The sequence below is a fragment of the Lonchura striata genome, chromosome 2, assembly GCF_050655825.1.
Source record: "Lonchura striata isolate lonStrDom1 chromosome 2, ASM5065582v1, whole genome shotgun sequence".
In the NCBI taxonomy this organism is placed as follows: domain Eukaryota; kingdom Metazoa; phylum Chordata; class Aves; order Passeriformes; family Estrildidae; genus Lonchura; species Lonchura striata.
Window position 1 is genome coordinate 107,583,144 of NC_140704.1, and position 25,323 is coordinate 107,608,466.

The window sequence follows — 25,323 nt, forward strand, 5'->3', positions numbered from 1 at the left end:
TAACATAATCTGTCTAAATAAATGGTAAAATAATTAGATTTAATTTTGAAAAGCTCAGCTGTCTGAGGCCATTGGTAATTTATACTCTTTCGTCATTCCTGTACCACTCAGAGTTTCTTATCATGCAGGCCACCAGTGAATGAAAACAAATGTTTCCATGGCAGCCTGTCTGTGGCATCTCTGCAGCCCTACATCAAAAAGCAAGTTGACGTAGGATCCAGATAAGCTGCACAGCACATAGAGAAACAGCAACTCACAAAGTATTAATGTTAACCCCACTTCTGTCAGAGGGGGGTGGTCTGCTGAGGTAGAAAGGGACTGGTAAAAATACACTGTATATGGGTGTGTTTAGCTCCAGTTTTCTCAGTCATGCTGCCACTGCAACCTGGGCAGTGTCCCATACTGTAGCCACTTTTACACCTTTGTAATGAACTTCTGGTGACTTCCTCCCTGGTGGAGACCCCACATCCTTAATAGATTTCCCCACATCCTCAGGTGACATCAGAGTAGCATGCTTGAGTTCAAATAGCAAGAAGTTTTCTTTTCATACATTTGAGACCAGGATTTGTAACATGGACCAAAGCAGACTGGAGTGAACTGGTCCCTTTCTGCCCTACACAAGTATGGGTTGATAATCCTTTTGAAGACAAAATGGACATGAAATAAATGTATTCTCTAATAGTTTAAGTATTGCTTTTTGAATTTCTCATTTTCCTGTTAAAAAAAGTGAGAATACATGATGCTTCCTTAAAAAATAAGTCATTGAAGATTGTCTTAGGACAGGCTTGAAGGGTTGAGAACAAGCAGAATTATTTCTGCACTGCCACCTCTGCCAGAAATGAAAGAGAGCAGTGGCAACCTGTGCTGCTTTTCCTGACCTGCAAGACTCCCTCTGGAGGAAAAATCCTCATGTGTTTCTGTATGATAGAGGGGGAATGCACAGCCCCCTGGTCCCCCTCCACATCCAGTCCCAGCTAAGCCTTCCCTAGGAGTTTCTGTGTGTGGACCTGCAAACCACTTTTGCATGGGGAGTTTAGTAACATCAAATTTCTCCTCGGTTTTGAGGTAGATTTTAAGGTCAGGAAGGAAACCTTCCTGCACTCTGCATTCTGAAGGATACAGTTTCAGTTACCCCCTGCACATTTTAATTACTTAATAAATTCCACACAGCCTCTTGCAAATGGCTTTACATGTGAAACTGATTACTGAATGCAAGAGGACTTTTTAAAATAAGTCTTTTCCTTTTGACCTACTCATTGCTTACACTTCACTTAATTTAATATGAAGACCTTTGTTTGGGGTTTTGTTTCTTCCCCAGGATATATTTCAGTAAAAGTGACTGAGTTGAGAGGCATCATCACTGTTACACAGCATGTTTTGTGTCCCCAGACCCTCTAATTAGGGCTGACTTGGATTAGCCAGGGGATTCACTTAAGATCTATGTTACCTGACACATGTCAGTAGGAGTCTGAGTATTGCCTGAATATGTTTCAGCTGAATAAAGTTAAACAGTTCTTCTGACTTGCTTTTTCCAAATACCCTAGGCCTCTTTTTATGAGTTAAAATAATTGTCGATTCAAGAAGCATAATGATCTGGAAATCAGCACCAACGTCATGATGATCTCATAATGATCAACCGTGAGGCTGAGGAGAGAAAGGTTTTTTTCTCTTCAGTTTGGTAATTAAAACAAAAACAAAAGTGTTCGGGCTCCCTTTTAGTGATTATGGTTATTATTCTTATTTCACTGAAGCTAAAGAAATCTAAATCAAAACAAGTCAGTTGAACTAAGCCTTTTGGAAATGCCACAAGGCTGAGGGAGTGGGGCTGGAGCATTTCTGCCTTGCCAGGGGAGGCTCAGTCCCCCACAGCCTCTTGTGGCTGGGAACGTGTGGGTTGTGTAGTATTCAAGGAGGACATCTCTTATAACCTTGGTAGGGAGACACCTAAACAATTAGACAGATATTATCTCCAGTTAATATGCAAGTATTTTAGAGACAGAATGAGGAACCAAGAATTAAAAGTAAGTCACTCCTTTAGATGGGTGGGCCTTAAATTACACATTTTGGCACAGCAGAGGACAAGGTCATAATCAAATGCCAGAAGCTTTAAAAAAAAAAATTGTATACATTTTCTCCACATCTACATTTTCTGCATCTAATCCTCTTAACCAGTGCCTTTTGTTAAAAGTTTCACTGCATAAAAATTATTTGTGCAGTGAAATGTTGAGCTTATCAGGCAAAAATACTCATTTTGATACCTTAGAGGTGCCAGCCATTTTTCATAACATTGAAAACTATTGTTAGCAGTCCACCTATATTGACAAATACTTTCAGCTGCTCTGAAACTGCATATATTTTAGGAATAAATGGTTACCTGAAAACTTTCAACTGCAATAGTTCCTCTGGTTCCCTCCCTTTGGGGAACCAGTTGGATACAAGCCAGGCAACAAGACAGCTTGTTCTCCATCTGGCAAAGTTTTTAAAAACTAGGTTTGATCTTGCATACTCAAACTGAGATACTGCAAGGTTCATTGCTGGTTAATCTGTTTGCAAGAGCCCAGGAGAGAATGATCTTCTACCTGCCTTTCACTCCAGATTGAGAGATATCTGTTAGCTCCAGGAGTCCTGTCTTTGTCACCATTTTTGCTGATGGCCTCACCAGGGTAAGACTGCATCAGTCCCTTCATGTTTGTCTTCTCCAGGCTTATTGCCTGGTGTGGTCTTGGCCCCAGAGAGCCTCCAGCTTTTTACTGGGGTGCCTTGTGCAGCCAGCACCCAAACTCTGCATGTATTTTTTAATGACTGCCGGAATATAAATTAAAAAGAGTGGATGACAGGCTTTGTCTTTTCCCTTTTCCAAATGGACACTCAAAGCCTTCTGCTGTTTTTGTACAATGTGTGCATTCCTCTACCCCATGCCCAACCAACACAGAAGTTGCTGATTTTCATGTCACTGCCCAGTCATGCTTCTGCCAAGCCTTCCTGCATTTTGTCATGTTTCCTACTCTGTTTCTGTCTCAGTGAAGTGCCTGCTGCTTGTTCGAGTCCCAACCGAGCTAAGTTCATCAACTCTGTTTCTAGTTGCTCCAATTTATAGGTGCTGTCCCCATGTTTACACTTAGAGTTGCCATTTCCAGACCCAAACTATGTAAATCTTTACTTTTATTATCATCCTCTAAATATATTAGCATATAAAAAAAAATCTTAATGCCTCATATGGGTGATTTTTTTTTTTCCAGTTGAGCCCCATGCAACACTGGGCTGCTTTTATGTTTTCTCATCCTTGTCTGTTGATACAGTGAGCAGAATATCATAGACAGGACTGTGTCGTGAAATATCTGCTTGCAAAGCAAAGTGTTGATAGGCAGCAAGGTATGTCTCTCATGGTTTATCTCACTCTGGCAGAAATGGTTTTGATCTGAAGTGGATAAAGCTTGGATGTAGCTTAAGAACAGGTTATGTTAGTTTTCATGAAAACCTCAGCATTGATGGTGCAATACCATCTAAAGCACCCCAAATCTAAAAGCCTGATCATTCTGCTCCCTCTTCCGCCTCAAGAGCATCTTTCTCTGCAGTATAGTGTTTTGTTTTTTTTTCTCCACTCCAGGCTGGCAATGTAGGTCAGAGAGAGCTCTGTGGCTCTTAAATTCATATGGCAAGATTACTCTGTAAATCGGACTATGTTGACATAGAGCATTTTCAGCTGAAAATAAACAAACTGTTTATGGGGGTTTTTTGTTGATATATGCCAAGGACTATTTATATCTCAGGTAGTGATTAATTCCCCTTGCTATGCTGATACTAGGCTTGTGCACAGTTAGTTAGCATATGAAATGAGGAGAGATGAGTGTTTGCTCAGTTTGTCCAAGTATAGGTAGAATAAGCAAAATATTTCTAGCCGCCACTGGAAAGCTTCAACTGCTGTAGTGAATCCTAAGAGACCCACCTGAGTTACTGCAGAGTGTCTTACAGGAGGTGGTAGAGCAATCAGGAGGCATGGATAAGCTGCATGTCCAGCTAAAATCCAAGCCCAAACAATCTGTGCTCCCAAGAAAGCTGAGTGAGGGGGTTAATTTCTCTGCTGAAAAGCCTTCATAAATGGAATACTGCTTATTATTTTATGTCATGATTTAGCAAATGTGTAAAGCTAATAAATGTGCTGAGAACAGAACTTCTAATTGAGAAATTGTGTCCACTGTTTTTATATTCATTTATCACAGAGTAGTGCTTGAAAGCTGGTAGCAGACCTCAGTTTATATGGTGTTCATTCTTTTGATGCACTTAGGATGCATTTGAAAATCATCACATTTGACAGGTATTTCTGTAGCCATTGTGCATGTGCAGACATGGCTCTCACACTTCCACATACAAAAACATGCTCCAGAGTGTTTATTTTTCATCAAGTGCCCCCAATGAGGTTTCATTGTCATGAACAGAGTGCTCACTATTTTTTACCAAGGATGCAAACTGTGCAGAGCACCCATCAGGATGCTTAGAGCTTGTGTGGTGCCAGTGCTGGTGTGATCTCTGCTGCTGATGTAGAAGGCAAAAACCCTAATTTGGTTTGATGCCAGAATCGGGACTAGGTCACCAATCTTCTTACTGGGATTTAGCAGTCCTCTGGGTTTTTTTAGATTAGTGCTGGCTGTTTAGGATTGCCAGCTCAAATGGCATTAAAGAAGGTTGCCCCTGATAAAAACTATGTCATATTATACAATGTCATTGACATTTGCTGCAGGTATCTAACTGTAGCATAGGCAGTGCTACATATTTATCTATTGATCTAAATGCTTGATTAGTGGTTGACAGAAATGTTTATTTTCAGGAATGGTAATACATTTCAATATGGTGTGTTACAATAAATATCAGCAAGATGCTGGATTATAGTACTACCATCATGGGGGAAAAAAAGAAAGTGGTCAATCATCACTGTATGTTAAAAATACCTTCTCTCTACTCTGTTTCCTTATGTGGCATTACTTATATGTGCAAAGCAGTATAAGATAGTGTTCTAAATTAAAAGGCAGAGGCAGAGATGCAAAATAATATTGCAGGTTTTATTTCAAACTATTACTCTATATCAGTCACCTACTGGGATGTTTTATGAAGGTTCACACATAAAGAAGTTAATAAAGAACAGTTGGAAAGCTTCTATTGATATGCAGCTTTCAGGAAAAGCATTTCTGTACATGAAGTAGCTTCATAACGAAAAAAAAAAGTCTTTTTAATATAGCTTTTATTCAGAAAAATTATTTGAAATTGCCTAATTCTTAGTTCTTCCAACTTTTGGCTCAATATTTTATTAAGTAGATATTATCTGGAGTTTTGATTTGGGACATTCCCAAATACAGTTTACCACTGAAGTATGGAAAACTTTTGAGAACCAAAAAATGAATGTTATTTTGCTTTGAATGTTTTCTTTTCTTGGAGTGTGTTGGTTTTTTTTCCTTTGCATCCTGAAAAGCTGGCAAAAATGTCTTGTTCAATATCTCATACACTTGCTGGCCAACTGGTTACAAACTGGATGAGAGCATTCTGCCCATCCTGGGGATACATTTATGAACATTTATTATTAATGATTATGTGTTATATTTTGAACATTTATGTCTCCTCCTCATCCAGGGGAGGGTGACAAAGATTCTCAGAGGGCTGGAGCACCTCTCCTGTAAAGACAGGACTGAGAGGGTTGGGGGTTTTCTGCCTGGAAAGGAATCCAGGGAAACCTTATTGTGGCCCTCCAGGAGTTAAAGGGGGCTTACAGAAAAGAGGGAAAGAGACATTTTACATAGACAGATAGTGATAGAACAAAGGGAAACTGTTTTAAACTAAAAGAGGGAATATTTAGATTGGATGTTAGGAGGAAATTCATTACTGTGAGGGTGCTGAGACACTGCTTGTCCAGAGTAGTTGCGGATGCCCCATCCCTGGAAGTGTTCAAGGCCAGGTTGGATGGGACTAAAAGCCATCTGATTTAGTGGAAGGTATCCCTGCTTATGGTGAGGGGGTGGAACTAGATGATGTTTAAGGGTACTTTCTCCCCAAGCCATTGGTTTATAATAGTTTGCATATGCAGATTTTTTCTGCAAGAAATGAAGTAGTTAGCATAAAGAGAAAATATGAGTTAATTTCCTTCATTTTAAGCTTTTTTTTTTTTTTTTTTTTGTTGGTTGGTGTGGAAGAGAAGAATAGGGCATTTGTTCCTTGCTTTGTCAATATATATCCTACCTTCATCTTTGGTGTACAGTGTTGCACTGATAACTTTGGCAAAGGTTTTTTTCCCGAGGAGAAATGACTTGAAAATGTTTTGTGGAATGCTTAGAATATGGCTTGCAACACATTGAACTTTCAGATGAATTAACTGTTATTGATGCTTCTGGAACTGCCAGTGCCATTTTCAGCAAGCAGGGCAGGGGATTTAGAGACCTAAATTCCAGTGGTTAAGTCATGTTATGCTGCAGATGCTTTTATCCTACACATTACACGTGTGATATTTACTTCAGTAAACAGGAGGGAAACTTGTTGATTTTCAGCCAGTTAAGACTCCAGGAAAGATTCTCTATTCTGTTTTTCTTTCTGGATTCTCCTCACTTAGTTTCTTGCTGGGAACTTCAGTTGAGAAATGAGAGATTTGAAGAAATTCAGGAGTTGTTTTCTCTCCTGTCACCTTTCTGCTTAATCTTCTTTTCCCTGTGGAGAGAAACAGAGGAGAAGTATAAACAGGGAAAGAGTAAATCCTTTGAAAATGCAAATTACAAATGTGTAGAAGTGAAATGAAGTTCAACTTCTTCAGAATGACTTTTTCACTTATCTTCCTTGAGAAAAAAAATTGCTATTTCTTTCTGCTGACTTCAATCAACACATGTTCAAAAAACATGTCCTCCATGTTTGGAAATTTTCTGGCCTAAGGTGCAATGATCAGCTTCTAGAATTTCTCAGTTCAGCTCTTTGGTTCTTGAACAGGTCAAACTCTTTTCAGGAAAGACGTTGGAAATGTATGTTAATTATTATTTCATTTACAGATAAAAATGTGCTCCTTGCCAGAATGACTGTGTGAGTTTAGAATCTCTGACTGACTTTCTGTAGATAGAGAAGCAGCATGATGAGGCCACAAGCTTTTCTACATTTGGAACTAAAATGAACATCCACTTACAAATTCACATCTGTTTGTGTGCACATATTGTATACATACTTGCCTATGCATATTAATTTATGACATATGTGTGATGTTCATATCCCTCCCCCTGAAATTGGATTCTTGGTACAAAAGTGATTTTGCAGGCCTGGTAACTTTAGCTTACAAGTAGTGAGTATTTGTAGAAGTATTGGGGATTTTTTTTTGGGGGGGGATTTGGCATATATTTTCTGTAAATGGGGTAGTTCATGAGGAAAGAATGAGAAATTGTGCTGTCAGGAGGCTGGAATTCAGCAACTCAGAGACTCAGCTGGGGGAATTTTGTTAAGAGAGTGCTCTCTGTGGTGAGTGCAAAGTATTCCAGATGGCCAGTTAATCATTTTCACTTGTTTGTGTTGCAAGAATAATTGGAGAAGCTGCAAAGTAGAAGCTTCCCCTTGTGTATGTTTCTTATTTTTTGCCATACACATTTTAAGTTTTTCAGGTGTTTTACTTGTGTTTGCACATAGGAGACTACCATGCAGCCCAGGCAGTGTAGAAAATGAAAGTATCAAGCAAATTAAATTGCAAAAAGTAATTTAAATTGTAACAGTAAAATGAAATAAAATCAGTGCTCTGCACACAATTGGAATATTTTTCATCAAAAAAACATTGAAACGTTGGAAAGAGAAAAAAAAATTAACTACTTCTTCCCCACCAGAAGGAAGAGGGGAAAAGAAAGAGGTTAGTACAGCCACATGCCAAAATACATTACAGCATGCAAGGGTAGAGCCAGCCCACACATTTGTGCAGTGCATTGTTGAGATCCATCGGAAAGTGCAAATGCTAATTAGGAATGTGAACCAGATAACCTCAACATCAGTTCGAGTCCAATTATTCGTACTGGGATTTCATGATACTGATCTGTTTGTCCTTATTCCAGAGATCCTGCCTAACTAGAGTTATTACAGTAATTGTATGAGTTGGATGCCAGGCTAGAGCTAGTGTGACATTGCTCACTGGCAGCTTGGCAGCTTTTCCCAGGAGAGCAGCAAGGTCATTTGCATATGTATCTGTGCAGAAAGTTACATGCAAACTCTGCTCTTTCAAAATCCAGGTCCACAGCTGTGATACATTTTAATCTTGGTGAGCTCCTTGACTGATCAGGAAGGGACGTTCATTGGGCTGTCTTGATCTTGTGGCTGCTGTGCAGTGGAGTTGATGGTTATTGGTGGCAAAAATGAATCCTGTTATAGATATTTGGCTGTAGAACTCTGTTCTCACTTTGTGTTTTCCCTAGCATTGCAACATTTGGTCTGAATGTGATCTCTTGTAATTGATTCCATGCTGCAAGCGGCCCTTGCTCAGCATTCTGCACCCACATGAGACTGCAGCATTGAATGCCAAAGCAGAACCTCCCCAAAGTGCATCACTTTGGAGGCTGCAATGGTTTTCATTTCTCTGAAGCAGAGAGGGCTGCTTGCTGCTCATCAACTCCTCATCCTGTTTCCCTCTCAGTGAAAGGAGGGTAATCTGCTAGTGAGCAAAAATAGAGCCTTGAGAATGGACCAACACTCTACCCTGTAATCAGACACTGAATCCTTTAGCACGTGGGGAGGTGCACAGGGATCCCAGTATCATGGTCATGCTGGTTCAAAGGGACTGGAGAGGCCCCTGACATGAGCAGGGCAGTGGCCAGGGCAGTGAGCAGGTGTGGGCAAGCCAGCTGTGGCATTGCCTGGCCAATGCCTTGAAACCCTCTGAGAACAGAGGCTCCTCAGCCATGTTGAGCTACCAATCCCAGAATGGCATTGCCCCTGCAGTGAGAAATCTGTCAGACTGAGGGCTGGATTATGTCTGAAGGAAGCCTGAGTGCTGACAGGTCCTCAGCATGGATGACTCTAGCTGGCATAGAGCTAGGAAAGATGGTTGGTCCTGTAGGGTGGAGGTTACCCAACAAGTGAAAGTGGGTCATTCAGGGTAAGGTGCAGCAGAAGAGGCTCAGGCTGCATTATCAGGGTGGGTGCCAATATGGCCCTGCAGGAAGACTGCAAATGATTGTGTTTCAGGGACAGGGCAGGTTTGCCAAACCAGGAGCCACAGCAGCTTGAAGACCTTTTGGAGAGGTGCTGCCTCCTGGCATGGGGCAGCCAGACCTACTGCCTTTCACAGAAATAAAATTTGTCTCTTGGAGGTGGCAAATCTGAATCCTGATAAATTTTTCTCTGGCACAACTGACTTCCAGCCTGGGATGCACGATCCAGCACATAACATTTGAAATCTTCTCATCTCTTCCCTATATGTTACTGACTCCCAAAGGAATTTTCTGGAGTCTTACTACCACCTGTAGGACAAGGAAGTTAGCATCATATCTTTGTATTAAATTGTTGGTTGCTCATTTTCTGTGTCATTTTCCTTGTGGCTTAACACAGTACAGTAACATGTGAGCATGGTTGCTGGGTTGTCACAATACAAGGGTTTTATTACTCAAGGGTCCTGATGGGCAAAAAGGTGAACAGAAGTCAGTCATGTTCCCTAGCAGAACAGAAGGTCAGTGCTATCCTGGGCAATGTTACCAGCAGGTTGAGGGAGATTATTCATTCCCTTTACTCAGTCTTGAAATGCTGAGTCTGATTCTGGGTTTCCCAGTACAAAGGAAACATGAGCATACTGGACAGAGTTCAGCAAAGGGCTACAGAGGTGAGGAAGGCCCTGGAGTATGTCTTTTACAAGGAAAGGCTGAGAGCTGGAACTGTTCAACCTGGAGAAGAGAAGGCTCAGGGGCACCTTAGCAATGTGTATCAATATCTGAAGGGTGGAGTGAAGAAGGCAGAGCCAGCATGTGGTCAGGGGTGCACATTTGCCACAAGAAGAGACAAGGGACACAAAGTGAAAGACAGAAATTCCCATTTACACAGGAGAAAAGAAAAATTCACAATGAGAGTGACCCCCACAGGCTGTGGAGTCTCCATCCATGGAGGTATTCAAAAGCCAAGTGGACACAATCCTGACCAATCTGCTTTAGGTGGTGCTTCTGGAGAAGGGAGGATGGATTAGGAAATCTCCAGAGGTGCCCTCCAGCCTCAGCCAATCAGTGGTTCTGTGATTGCCATACACATAGTTTGTGGCTGAAGTGATAACAAAGGCTTGTATTTTTTAACTTTGATAATGTTTGCTTATTATAAGTACTTTGCAGCTTATGGGTTTAATAATAATAAAGGAAAACTTTCCTATTATTGTTCTGCATTAAGAAATACTGAATGTCGTATCTAAGTGTTTGCCAATGAGAATAATTGACTTGATAATAATCTTGTTATTCAGGCAGAGCAAAGGTGGAAGTACTTTAATTTTTGAGCTCTTCACTATGTGTTCACACAGTCTTGGTCTGGTGATCTTGTAAGGTGATGGGTGTATGATGGAGGGATATGGACTGAAGGAGACGTGGAAAGATTTGAGCATGGCACAGAAGCCAATTAGGGGACAAGAGAGCCTTTTGTGACCTTCAGCATCTCAAGGAAGGAGAAACTTAGCTTCAAAACTGAGGAGAAGCTGGTGAGCAGAGAGGAGGCTTCTCCTTGTGTGTGAGAATTGCTGGCAGGCACTGGCTTGCCAAGTTTGCTGCTGCTGACTCCTTTCACTGGGAACTTTACCAGGAGGGTGTTTATTCCCATTCCAGCTTCAAGAGAGAGTGCTGGCTTTTATAGACCTGTAGGGATGAGGCTGTGAAAAAACGTAATGTTTTTGCTCCCAGACCTTTGTGTTCATTTATACTGTTTAATCTGTGTGTTGTATGTCTTCTTTCCCAGAGCTTAAGCGGAGACTCTTTTTTCGCATCTGCACATTTCCTTTCATCCCATTCATGCCTGAAAAATATCTAAGAATATTTCTAGGGGATGCTCTTGCCTGATTTACCTTTCAGAATTTTTTTTTATTTATAAAGTCAGCATTTTATAGCACAAAGTTTTCTGGTTTTATTTATTTTTTGATCTACATTTTTGGACTGCTGGGAATTGATTGGCATTTTTGGCATTAACTTGTGATCCACAGTAACCAGCAGACTGTCAATCTTTCATCGTCTTAGACTTGTCACTCCAACATAATGGAAAATGAAGGTTTAGGAGCTGTATGAATTTGTAAGTTGACTTTTCTGTTCTTCTCCCATTCTCTCCCTGCCAAAGCAATGATATCCTTGCCTTTCATGGCAGGGTAATTTGGGCATGCACTAAAATAAAAACAAATAACAAGGGCAAAACAGATCTGTTCAATTGCTTTAATTATATATTTCTTAATGAACATCCTAATTTCCCGTGGATTTATGCAACAGCTTTCCTTCATTTTGTTTCTGCACAATGATGCTTTGGAAAACAGTGTGCTTACTCACAACATGAAGTGGCATTGCTGCCTATGTGCAGGGGCATGAGGATTCCTCTTGCTTTAGAAGAGCAGGGGTGACTCCATTTTGGGCTGCTCCAACTCCCAAGATGATCAGAGTCATCTAAATTTTTCTCCCACTGGTCATCTCTGACCTGGGAACAGGCAGGATGAGGGGCAGTGGTGAGGCTATGATGTGAGGCTCATCCAACACTCAATGTGAGTGTTTGGACACTAATGGCTCTTTCCAAACGAAACAGGAGAAGTGATCTTGGTCAGGTTTTCCCTCAACCATCACACCAGTTCTTAACCTCATGATGGTGAAGAGAAGACCCTGGCCAGGAGGGACTGTTAGTTACATTTTGATTTCTCATATCCTCTTGTACCACCAGCAGGGTTTTTCCACATTCTGAGCAGCAGGAATTTTGTAGAAAATTACTTATGTACAGCTTGGGCATCTTCATACAGGAGGAGGAAGAGGAGGTTACATTGCCATGGAAATTTTCCAGATTGCTGTAGTTACTCTCACTTGTAGGATGTAGCCAAACAAGAAATACTGAGCACTGGGGGGTTTCTGGGCATTTGGTTTTTATTACAGCACAGTCCTGCACAACTGTTTCCTGTAATCCCTGTTAAAACACCATACCTTGCAGCTGCTAGCTACTATTTCTCAAAACAGACATCTGTATAGATCTCTGTAGCTGTGGATTGGCCACATAAAACAGCTCCTGTGTTGGCCTTGAGTGACTCTTAAAATTAAGAGAGCACTGAAGTCCCACAATTTAAATATAAGTAAATGGTTCTCTGGTGCAGACATAGTGTTTTTCAGAGCTGGTGTCCTCTAGAGTTAACCTGCTTGTTTTTCTCAATTCATTACAACTACTTAGTTTTTTAACAAGTAGAACAGCAAGAAAATAATCAAAATGCAGCATTGCTTGCTTACAGCAGAAATGTGACCATTTTGGCTTGAAGTTTCTGAGTTGATTCCTCTCCACGCACTAGTATTAAGGACTTTTTTATCCACCTCTTTCTCTACAGAGGGCACCAAGTATAAAACGACCAACCTTTTGTTACCTACTTTCAATTTTGGGGCGTGAAGAATTAACTAAACATTTGTTTGACATTATAAAGGCGTTGGGGCATATTTATGCTTCCTACTTACAGGGTGGAAAGCATGTGACACACAGAATAAGGCCCTAGAGCTGTTTGCTCAAATAATGCTGGAAGGCACAGCAAATGAAATTACAGGAATACACTTGTAATGCGCTTCTGGGCCTGGTGTTTCATCCTCAGCTGGAGAATATTTTTTAGGCCACCCTTCAGTTTCTCCATTGATAGAAAAATAAAGGATGTTTTCCAGTGTCCTTTCCAATATACCATTTGAATGACAGTAAAAATACCAAATTTAACACAAATTAGTTTATGCTGCACAACTCCCTCCATCATCTCTTGTGATGTTTTCACTGGGTGTTAGGCAGTAGCCCCTTTTTTTTTTTTATCTTGGCTTGCTTAGGACTTCTAAAATAGTTTGAGGCCAGCCTTGTGTTCTGTGGGTTTGTTGACATAGCTATGTCAGCTTGGATTTTGAACTACCCTCTCCCAAGGCTGCTGGGCTGGAAGCAAAGCCCAGATACAGCCCTGTTGACAGAGGCACGTAAATTTGAAGGTGGCATTCTCTCCTCTTTTTTGTCAACTGCTTGCATTGCCTTTGAAGCAAGTAGTGTGTTTCCATTCTGCTTCTTTGTCATGTGTATTCTACAGATAAAGCAAATGCTGCACTGACATCAACTAAAATAGTTATGTATGCGTGTGGTCAGAATAAAGTGGGGAGATTTTTTCCTTTATCTGAGTTGCACTTTGTGAAGCAGGCAGTGATGAAACACAGTGATAAATATGGCCCAAATAATTTTGAATTTTTTATCGTAGTTAATACATCTCAAAGTTGGCATGAGTATGTTATAAAGAGGATGTTTCTGTCTGCTTGGTTTTCTGGAGAATTATTTTCTCAATTTCATGTACAACGCTGAGAAACCAGATGACCTGAATTTATACTGTCCAGTAGGATAGATACTATGAAGCTTCTACTGAGGGCTCTAGATGTTGACAGTGAGAGGTCTTCTCATCTGACATGCCAGTAGTAAAGAAGGTTAGTGGGGCACTGGAAAGCTGTTTTTTTACCCAGCTGCATTCCCAGTCAGATACTAGGCTCTTCCTGTGATTTCTGTAGATAACTACATATCCCTGTGTATTAGACAAAAATGGGTCCTGAAACCAATCCACACTGTTAGTGAAGGAATCTATCAGTCCACACTGAAGCAAAAAGTATGTCCATGTTTGGTTTTTCCTTCAGTGGATTGTTCCCCCAGTCACAATTCTGATAATCCATGACCAAGAATATTTGTTGCTGCTTGCACCCAAAGAATTGCTGTAGTTTGCAGAGGTGTGACCTCATCGTGCTCTTGAAGCTGCAGTTTCTGAAAGACAGAAGAGATTTTCCTATTAGAAGTTGAAACATGGCATGACTTATTTTTAACTCTGCAGGACTTGAGGTTTTAGGAAAAGAAGATTTGCCCCATTCAGCAGATTCTTATGAAGCTCCAGGTCAATAGGTTGGAAAGATGGGTGTGTTGATTTGAATAATTTTGAGGTTACTGGTTTGACAGAAAAGGTGTTATTTTAATGCTTATTTTACTTTATTTTACAAACTTAATCATCTTTTTATTTGTTTTCTGTTCATTTCCCACAGAAACGTTCCAGAGGTCAAGTGCTATTCGACAAAGTGTGCGAGCATCTGAACCTTTTGGAAAAAGATTACTTTGGGCTAACATACAGAGACACAGAAAACCAAAAGGTAACCTAACCCACAAAACTGCAGGTGGCCTTTGGCATGTGAACATCAGAACTCCCTGAGACACTCGCCAGACAGCTGTAAACAATACAGAAGTTGGTTTTATCTTCCTTGCCAAGTTGCATAGACACAGTTTGAGAGAGTGTTTTTTTGTGACACTACTTCTCAAGAGCATCTCCTGTGTTTCCTTGGGTTCCCACTCTTTCGGCAATTTATGGCATGGAAGATATTAATAATATAGCTGGTGCTCTTTCTAATATGATTTATGCCTTTACTGTCATAGATAAAAGTCAGATTTACACTTATAGATACACTGCAAAACAAATAATACTAAAATATGGCTTAATAATAGTGGTTGGAACACAAATAGGTAGGAGACGCCTGATTGTTCCTGCTGACTGCTAAGATAAGAGAAGGCTCTAAGCCTTGACTTTACCTTAGCATTGTTGTTGATTTTAATAAAAAATTAGTCTTCAGAAGCAGTTGGTAGCAATAGTGAATCACGTTCTTCTGTCCTGCATTCCAACTTCTGTATGAAACAAGCTGTGTAGTACAAGTGTTGAAGATCATCTAATGTGAAGGTGTTTGGAACATGGTACTGTGAAAGAGAGAGTATCAAAGGATAATTTAAAATATGTTGTGTTATTTTGGCATTTTCAGATAAATATTTTAACAGAAAGCAGTACAAAACTTCTTAGCAATATGCATAGTAGCTCAGCAGAGCTCACCAGCTGAAGGTATTTTGTGCTTTGTGAGGCCTGAAAGGTCTTCCCTGATGGAGCTGGAGCTTCTGCTACTTTTTTAGCTGTTTATATCTTTTGGGAACAACAGTTGTGTTTTCTAGGCTTCCTTTTGTTTCAAATATATATGATATTAAAGAAATCAATATTTTTGTTTCTTTTTTCCCCTTTCTTTATAGACTTCTTTGTATCTAATTCAGAAAATCACTTAAGCAGATACTTGGTCCAAGCCAGCACAAGATAATACTTTAGCATGTGCTTAGTTTTGAGTTTTGAGAAAAGCTAGGCAGAAATCTAAGTGCATTTTCAGATAGGTAAGCTTTCCTCTGGGAACAAGAAGCATGGATTCATTATTAACATGTGGTTTAGAAGCACTAATTGTTTATAGGACACCAGTTACTTTACAGAGCTGAGCAGTTAAAAGAACAACTGCCTGCCACCCCTTTTATTGATCAATAACATGCATATTTTTAATGTCAAAGTACTTAGCAATTCATCTCCATCCTCTGTCACATAACTTCCAGCCAGACAACATATGTGCCCACATCCCATGTCATCTTTGTAAACAGAAACCCTAAAATGTCTTTAATTTCTTGCTGCATAATGTGCTTTTGTGCTCAGCAATAGCTGGACATCTTCAGGCTCGGGTTTTGCACCACAGAGCAGGTTTGGACAGCTGCAAGCTGGTTGTTTTTGTTGGGGAGGGATTGTTGTGTTCTGCTTGTTTGATATTTCTTTAGTGTTTTATTGTCTGATACATTTATTTATCTTTCTTTGGAGAAATTGGAACTTTACTAGGGAAAGCGAACTTTTTGTTCTGGGCTCTGACGCATTTTAAATATTAATTTGATTCTCTTAGAGGTCAAGATAGCAGAGGCACTAAGACCCCAAGCTGCTGTGTGCCTTCTCCAGAGGAATTTAATCTGCTCCTTGGCATCTATGAAATACTAACACATCACTGGGATGATTCTCCACCTCCTCTAGCAGGGGTTTTGTCTTGCATAGTCACTGGGCTCTGCATGGTGTGGATAGGGGCAGAGGTGCTGTGTTCTGCCTCTGGTTTTCCCTGGAGAGCCCCTCATGCCTGCTGTGTTGCAAACATCCCTAGTCTGCACTTGCTTATCCTCTAGCAAGTATTTTCAGCCTTTCCAGGATTGGAGAAAAAAAAAAAAAAAATCAATCAAAACCACATCTTTATTAACAAGTTCGTAGAAATTCAGTTTTCCCTGAAGATACTATGCAAAAAGATCTCTATGGGCTTATTTTAGCAATTTGTATTTTTTATTTTATTTAAAATTATTTAGGCCCTTAAAGTCTGTGAAGGTTAATAAAAATCCTGTTTCTACCCAGGGCCACATTTGAAAATTAGTGTTAGCCCTGCCTACTACTACTTCAAGGAGAAAGGAGTGGCAGAGCATCACATGTTCTAGCTTTGACTCATAGCACTGCTTTAAAAAGAATGCTTATTGTGTTTTTTAATTCAAATTGAAAAAAGGAAACATTTTCTTTGCAGAATTGGTTGGACCCTGCCAAGGAAATCAAGAAGCAGATCCGAAGTAAGTTTGTTATCATTGCCCCCTTCTACATGTCTCCCCACGGGGACAAAGCATATTTCACAATCATCTTTTGTATCCTGTCCCAAGTCTTTAGCAAAGGAATTATGTACATCCTTTAGATATTTTGCGCTGTGATGATGGTGAAGCATGACTGATGCTCGTAACACGTGAACTTGCATTACTGAAAACAACTTGACATTTGCAGTGATGCAAAATCCTGAAGTTTGACATTAAGCAATGTAACCTTAGGGACTAGGCAATGTATTTGAATTATTTCTTGCATTACTGATATTCATATCATATCCAGAAACACTGCTCATGCCCCATACTGAAATAATTCACTGACATAAAATAGTACTCCATCTAAAATACCTTTCCTTTCTTCATTTCAAAAGATTGATCTCTCCTCCTAAAATGACCATTCAGTCAAGTTTCTGATTCACATTAATATTTTTAAAAGCTAAGTTGTTATAACTAGGTGTCTGATACATTAGAAATTCAAAAACCTCTCAGAGGAAAACCTTTTTGAGACTGCTGGGCTCAAAACTTGACTTGTGTTTTTTTACTTCCCCTCACTTTTAAAAATTGACAAAATGTCTATGTGTAGGAGTTCTGTGGGCAGAAAAGTGTCAGTAATTGTTTTTTTCTTTGCACATTTTGTAAATGACCTCTTCCAGCATTTGTGCTTTCACAAACAAATGTATCTGGTAGTTCACATTTGCTGGGTTGGACCTGGCAAAGAAATCCTTTCCCTCTCCAAGATTAGAAGGGTTCATTTACACTGGTGGGAAAATTTCCCCACTTACTATGAGCAACTTCCCCTTTCCTCCAGTATTATTTTCATTACAAGTAAGTGATCTGCAATTCAAAGTAATGTACATTTGCCTTTTTACAATCTCATGAAGGGATTGATCTGGAGAGGAAGGTGCTTTAGACCACGATGAGTCAGGTTACACAGATGGTCAATGCAAGTAAAGCAGCTCAGCTCCCCACCACATATTTGAAATGCATTTAATATGTACCCAAGCTATGAAATAGACAATGAAAGTTTGTGACAGTGAGAGATTAACCAGGGCAGAAGAGTTTCATCTTGGACTTCAGGCAGTGGACAGTTGCATTTGTAAAAAAATGACAGTAATAATTTGCTTTCTTTGTACAGTTCATCCCAGAAGTTTGCAACAGGCCAACAGAAGAAAAGGAGTGCTGTTACCCATAATGCTTTCCAAAGCATACATATAGTCCTGCTAAATGCTGGCTGAGCTGTGCAAAACGCAGACCACACTTCTGGGACTTCATCCCAGTGCTTGAGAAAGGCTCTTGGTTCACATCCCACTACTTATAACCCACTAACTTGCACAGTGTTAGTTTTCATTCTGACCCTGTAAATATGGGGTGAAGACTGCTTACTTCTCTGTCTTAACCATCTGTGCTATTATAATAGACTTTATCATAGGTTTCATTTTTTTTTTTTTTTTGCCAAGGAATAGATTTACAGGCCATGGTTCCTTGCATCTTTTGTGGAACCAGGTGTCACCTCTGGCTGCATTCCCACCTTGGGGATAGTCTACTCTCTGCTGGGACCATGCCCCATCCTTGCTGCCAGCCAAATCTTCCTTTCACCATCTTTTATGTCCCAAGAAAATGGAAAAGTTCCTAGAATCAAAGACTTTAAAAATCTTGCCAAGAGCTGAACTCCTGAGGATGAACATCAAAACTCTTCTTTCCCATTCATAGAATCATTGAATCATTTGAATTGGTTAGGACCTTAAAGATTACCTAATTTCAACCCCTGCCATGGGCAGGGACACCTCCCACTAAACCAGGTTGCTCAAAGCCCCATCCAGCCTGGCCTTGAACATTTGAGATTAGATGTGTGGATGACCAAAGTGAATGGGACCTCCCATGGGATAAAATTTCCTTGTTACATGTAAGAACAGTGCAGTTTGGGGTTTTATTACTGCTTTTCATTTGCATTCGAGTCATGTGCTACTGTAACCTAACCCTTTTTTTTCAGAATAACTTCTAAATTTACCTACCATGTTCAACTGTATTTTAAAATCCTGATATTACTTTAACATTTAAAGCTAGCATTCCAGAAATAATTTTGCCAACTCTGGAGATACAAACCAGTATCCATCCCATGGGTCAACTAAATTTAGTGAAATAATTAAATAAGAATTCCCAATGCTATGTACTTTTGCAGCCATGCTCTCTGTTTGTCCTTGCAGTTTTGTCTGCACAATAATTTATGTCTGCTGGAGAAAGGAGCTATGTGCTGAGGCAGCACTCTTATAGCATGCTGTGAGCTGATGTGGGCAGCTAGACCTCAGCACATCTCCCTACTCCAGAGCCCATTTGTACTCTAGCTTGTGGTGTTTCCAGTGCCTCTGTGCTTTGGGTTATTGGTTTTTAAAACTTGTACAGACTGTGTGGTGCTTACATTCAATAAACCTTGTTCTCACACTGAGAGGTGTTTTTAGTATTAGTAATAAATTACTGCTCACTCAGAGTCCTCACTTCAGTGGAAATCCTGCTAAATAAGAACTGCAAAATCTGACCTAATACAGTATCTTCAGTACAATGTGTGGGAAAAATATTCTAAAACATGTTCTTATTAATTGTTTGTCTCGGATATTTTTAAGTCTGGTGGTGATTGAATAGCATGGGCATCTTTGTTCGCATTTCCAGTGTCTTTTCAGTCAATCTATGTTCTTTTTCAGGTGGTGCTTGGCAGTTTGCATTTAACGTGAAATTCTACCCTCCAGACCCTGCCCAGCTATCTGAGGACATTACCAGGTGTTTTAAACATTAAATACCTTTTTAGAAGTGGCTTAAAAGATATTCCTGGTAGTACTTACACACCTATTATACAAGAAAAGAAACGCTTTATATTCCAGTTGTATCTCTTTTTCATATGAGCTTATGGAAAATATGCAATATTTTGACAGAAAAGACAGTGTCTATCCTCTGTGTTATGAAGTGTTTTGTGTAGTTTAAGCCTAAATCCCAGCTTTTTCAATATGTATATTCTTTAGAATTGATTTTAATCTTCTCAAAGATGCCTGATGGCCATTTTTGCCAGAGGTAACAAGTTATTACTGTAAGTAAAATCATGACTGTGAAAGGAAATAAGTAAGCTAATGTTGTGGTTTTATGACCATACTGAATCCAAAACAGAGCAAGCACTGTACCAGCTACTTAGGGAAAAATTAACTCTTTCCCAGCTGAAGCCAGGATAGATGAGAATAAGCATGCATATGCAAATTTTGTGTATCATTTAAGTAAGTAAGCAATTGATGTGCATGGAATAGAGAACATGATGGTAATTAATAGCTGCTTCCTCCTCTCCAAGTCACTCAGCTCTGCACTCTGTACCTCTGCTCTTTGGTTTCGTATTCACATTGCAACAACAAAAAAAATAATAATAAAAAAAAAAAAAAAACAAAACAAAAAAAAAACCACCCTCACTTGATTTCCTCCTTGGAAGAAGGCACAAAAGTTTTGATCTGTGATGAGGTTTTGTGCCTTTGAATATTTTTAACCTATATATATTTAACCTATATATATATATATATATATATATATTTTTAATATTTTATGGACTAGTTGTTGCTTTTCAGGTAGCATAAAGCCTTTGGCCTTGATCAGGGTCCCCTGTGGTAGGCACTGTGCAGAGAGGGAGTGTGCCAAGAGTTCAAAATTGAACAGAGGACTTACAAAGGAAAAGATTGCTTTGCTTCTCTTTAGACTCCTAAATTTCCCCTGGGAGCTCTGCCTTTGCCACCAAACCAATGCTCTTCACTTTTTTCCTGTTTTCATGTATCTGGTAAAACCTTCCATTGCATATTCCTTTGGTTTTAATAGCATTTACTGCTTAAATGTATTTTTGAGAAAGCACAGTACATTGATAAAGAGACAGCTTATGTTTTTTGAATGACTTTGAGTTCTGCTATTCTTAGGTGAACAGTATATAAGAATTTTAATCACTTTTTTCTCCTGAAAGAATTATCAGGTAGTTTTATATGTAAGTGGTCTGTGATAGAAATCTAGTATGTTTAGTGGGTATTTCTTCATCTAGGTCGCTAAACAAAGTAATAACTTTATTTAGAGATCTCCATGCTGCTATAAGATAAATTTGTAAAGATAAATTAGGTGTTCCTACTGATAAATTAGGCAAGAGCTTGGGGTTTTGGGATTATTTTTACAAAATTATTATTGTTCTTGTAAATGGCTGAAGATCTCTGAGCTTGGCGGTCTGCAAATGCCTGTTGGAACCGAGGCCTCTTTCCAGTGCTCGGGCGCTGCTTCTTTGTGGGCAGCGGTGGAGGAGCCCTGTCTGAGCTGCTTTGGTGCTCCCTTGCAGGTACTACCTCTGCTTGCAGCTGAGAGATGACATCGTTTCGGGCCGGCTGCCCTGCTCGTTCGTCACGCTGGCCCTGCTGGGCTCCTACACCGTGCAGTCGGAGCTCGGCGACTACGACCCCGACGAGTACGGCAGCGACTACATCAGCGAGTTCCGCTTTGCGCCAAACCACACTAAAGAGCTGGAGGACAAAGTGATCGAGCTGCACAAGAGCCACAGGTAAGCTGAGGGCATCAGCGTGTGCTCCAGCCTGCTTCAGGTACCATCTCTGTGCATCAGGAGGTGTTAAGTTCTGCAGTGGTGTACCTAATTGTGAGAACCCCAGCCTTGCTCTGGGGTTTCATATGGTGGTGAAATTCCTCCTCCAACCCGTGCTTCCAAAGAAAAACTCCGCAGGCTTTAGCTGTTTGGTCTCAAGGCAGTTTATTGCTAGTTATCTAACAGATTATGTTCTCAGGTTGCGGCTGTTTGATCAGCAGCCCAAGCAGACACACACACACACCCTGGCATCCTCTCTATCTGGTGTCTTCTTCTTCTCTCCCCGTGCCCAGGGCTGCTGCTATCTTTTATATGATATATTACGTATTACATGTTTATAGTTTTCCCCCAATACCTAATACCTATATTACAAAGTGCTTTTCTACTCTAAACCAATCTGTGAGTGCCAACATCACCAAGAACATGCAGGCAAGGAAAAGGAAGGAGGAAGAACAGGATCAGCACATTTCCTCCATCTTAGAACTTCTGACCCCCATGTACAAAGTGAAAACCCCCCTGTATATGTGCTAAAACCCCCCTGTACAATACTAAAAATTCTCCCCTCTACTTTGTAATTACTTTTACTATACTATCTAACCTTTTGTGACTGCTTGTTCCACCTCCAAAGTTGGTAACTCATTCCATGGCTCTAACTCAGTTACAGCTGTTTTTCAGCTGTCTGCCAGGGTCTAGAATGCCTCTGACTAAGGCTTGGAACCTCTAAAAATGTCTGAGAGACATTTTGAGTTCCCACACCTAATATTTTTCCAACAAGACTCCTCTGCATGTCTTTGGAGAGAGAAGAGCTCTGCAGCATGTGAGTTAACAGGTTCTGCGCTAGAGTTGTGGCTCTGGTAGGTACCCAGCCACCAAAGGGGTATGACTATAGTTCTGACAGGCTGAAAATGTTTTCCAGCTGCTGGATTTTCTTTTGGAGTCTGTTTCCTTAACATTTATGCTAGAACTGGTTACTTTTCCACAGGGGAATGACACCTGCAGAAGCTGAGATGCATTTCCTGGAGAACGCCAAAAAACTGTCAATGTATGGAGTAGATCTCCATCATGCCAAGGTATGTACTTTGGTTTTTTCACTGGCCACGTGTCTCCTGTGGCATAGTACTTGGATGTGCATGGACTCCCTGATTTATTTTTCCTTGTATTTTTGAGACAGGATTTTTGTGAGATGAATCGTGTGTCAACATGTGGAAAGGTGACTCATGAAATAAACATAAATATATCTTTAACCATAACATAATTTATCCTATAGATTCAAAGATGTTGCACATCAACTTTCATGTTGATTAAACAATGCTGTCATTGAGGAGAATACTGAATGGATGAGCTGATGAGGGAGGATTTTAGAAACTGTCCAGAGAGTACTGAATTTTCTTTTAATTCAGCTACATTTCCCAGTTTAATAAGGCCAACCGTGCTATCTTAACTGGATAGCAGATCATTTTTATGCTGCAAAGGACTTTCAAGCAATTATTTAGCTGTCCTGGAAACCTAATCAGATTGATGATAACGGGGAGAGAGCATCTTGTCTCTTTCTTGAAGTGTGGTTGTTGTGGTTGACAGGGAGGGCAGTAATTCTCCTGGAAACATTCTCCCATGATCAAGCAGTTTCTCTAATCATCAGCAGGCTAAGTTATGAATAAAACATGGTCATTCTTACTTTGGCTGGAGAGAGTGACTTATTAGCCTTGTATTGGTTGTTGGAGTTTTTGTTTTAGGTTTTTTTTTTTTCCCAAATAAATAATTACTATTGTTTTCTTCACTCTCCAGAGTAAGACTAATGGATTTTAACATTTTTGAGGTTAGCAAGCGTCCTTGGAAAATGAATATGGAACCAAAGAATTCTGCCCTGTGGAGGGAACCGCAATTTCTGTAAAGGTCAAATTATTGTGAGCCTGCATTTTTTTGCTGCAGCAGCTCCTTTCAAGAATTGAGATAAATTTGCAGCTTGGATTTTGAAAGAGCCTGCAACCATGTCCTTGGGGCATTTCATAGGATTTGTGCATGTGTGTTACAGAATTCAAAGCAATCCTTTGAGTTCTGTTAATTGCCTTCACTGAAAGTGAAGGATCTGTGTACAGCTTAATGGGCAACGTCTACCAGGAGGGATGCCACTGCCTTCCCCGTGTCCTGCAGATACACACACTGTCTTGAGGCACATTTGGAGCAGAGAGAAACAACTGGCAAATATCACTTGATAGCTTTTTTCTCGATGCAAAGAAGTCCAAAACCCAGCAACTAAATAGATTACTGTTTTAAATAAGTTACAGTCTTTGTTACTGAAAGTTTTACATTACATAGCATTAAGGCCTAAGTATTTTTTCAGAATATTGTAGAAAAACTGTGAAGTGTAAGATGGGATGTTATAAGATAACTATTTTATTTATTCTTTCCTGAAAAAGTATCATTATTCTGGTTCACTCTTCTTTTTCATATCAAAAGACTCAGAGCAAGAGAATTTAGTAGAAAAGTCAATCTCTCTTGAAACTGATGCTCTTTATTTTAAAAAGCTGCGATGATAACCAAGATGTGTCTGTCTGTGGGTTAAGGATCCCCACAGTCATCTTGAAACCTGAACTGAAGGTGGGAAAAGAAGACTCTGTGTGAGAAGTCATGTTTAGTTTTAATTAGGTCTGCCAGGGAGGTTTGATGATGTCAGGCTTGGGGACAAGTATCTCTGTGCATGTCTTTTGGACGTCATGCCATGGCAAATGTCTCTGTGTAAATGTCAATTCATTAAGATAGTGCCAATATCTTCAGTGTTGGACAGATGTTGGACTCACCAACTCAGATTAAAACTAGTTCTCAATTATCAAATGTAAGGCTGTGATTAAAAATAATGTTCAGATAGACAGTCTTGTCCTCTGGGCTGTCACCATTTTGAGGAAGGTCACCCTATCTTTATGCAGAGCTAGAGGGATATGCCTCAGACATTACAGGTAGCAGGTTCCCATGTAACCCATGTCTCGTGTAACCACACGGCTCTTGAAAATAGCCTAATCCTTTTATTTAGGTTTCATTTTACGTTGTAAGTATCATATTGGAAAACAGTCTCTGACACCAACAAGTAACAGAAGTCTTGATTAAACTTAGGTTTGTGGTGAAGATGGAGGATGAAGATATTTCTCAACAATTTTTGAGAAAGCATATAAAAAGAAGCCCCTTGCACCTGCAGAAACATGCCATGTATGAGCATACTTACATTTCAAACATTCACCAGGCAGTGTGATTACTGCAATGAAACTTTTTACTTTAGAATGTGTTCAGTGTATTTAGGTTTTGCTTTTTGCTTAGGAAAGTGAAACTGAAGTACACTAAAAAAAATTACTTTTGTCTTTTCTGTAGTGCCTGATGGTGATATCACACATGAGCTATATTTAGGAAAAAATGTATCTTTAAGTGGTGATGCCATCATTGTTGGAACATATGTCCTCTATTGGTGTGTTTTCTAACACTGGAGTGATTTCGTGACACTATTTCTATGTTGTGATTTTAGAACTTTTTTTTTTTTCATTTCTAGCTGTGCCATAGCTGTTTCATCATGACTGACCATGCATACCATTGTGTTGGTTTTGAAATGTAATCAGATTTTCACCAAATGTCTAAAAGGTGGTTGGTTGGGAAAACCAGAGGAAAGTTGTGAACTCATTTCATGATTATCCTAGGGTGATATCTTCATATCTTCTGTGTTTAAGTTTTTGTGACTAGGTTATTTAAAAACAATTTGTGAAGAACTCAATGCTTTGAAGTGGATTCTTCATTTCTCTATCAGTACTAGTACTTTAGCTAAACAAAAAAAACAGTGATAGAAGATAGTGAAGATTGGTTTTAGACTATTTGAAGACTTCTAAAGGAAAGAAAAATATATATTTCTTACTTTAAAAAATACATATTTATGGGTATGTTCTGATAAGATTGTGGACTAATCTTTTGCAGTGCTGTTGTGTCTGAGCTACAGCCTCCTGGCAAATGTAGGTTATAGCACAGTCACAGTCACACAACTTTTAAAAAATAATCCCTTCTGGTCCAAATGCCCAACTTTATGCCCACTGGGCATTTCA

The 25,323-nt window shown here is 39.8% G+C and overlaps 1 protein-coding gene across 28 annotated transcripts in view; it reads left to right on the plus strand.

Annotated features, from left to right (window-relative positions):
* Positions 1–25,323, plus strand: part of EPB41L3 (erythrocyte membrane protein band 4.1 like 3) — a 139,677-nt gene that overhangs the window by 84,479 nt on the left and 29,875 nt on the right. For all 28 annotated transcript variants that reach the window (XM_085571946.1, XM_085571949.1, XM_085571954.1 and 25 more), the window contains exons 4-8: positions 14,229–14,333; positions 16,584–16,626; positions 19,347–19,422; positions 20,990–21,208; positions 22,230–22,317. In XM_085571946.1, the coding sequence (XP_085428072.1) occupies positions 14,229–14,333; positions 16,584–16,626; positions 19,347–19,422; positions 20,990–21,208; positions 22,230–22,317 (531 nt within the window). The remainder of the gene's footprint in view (positions 1–14,228; positions 14,334–16,583; positions 16,627–19,346; positions 19,423–20,989; positions 21,209–22,229; positions 22,318–25,323) is intronic.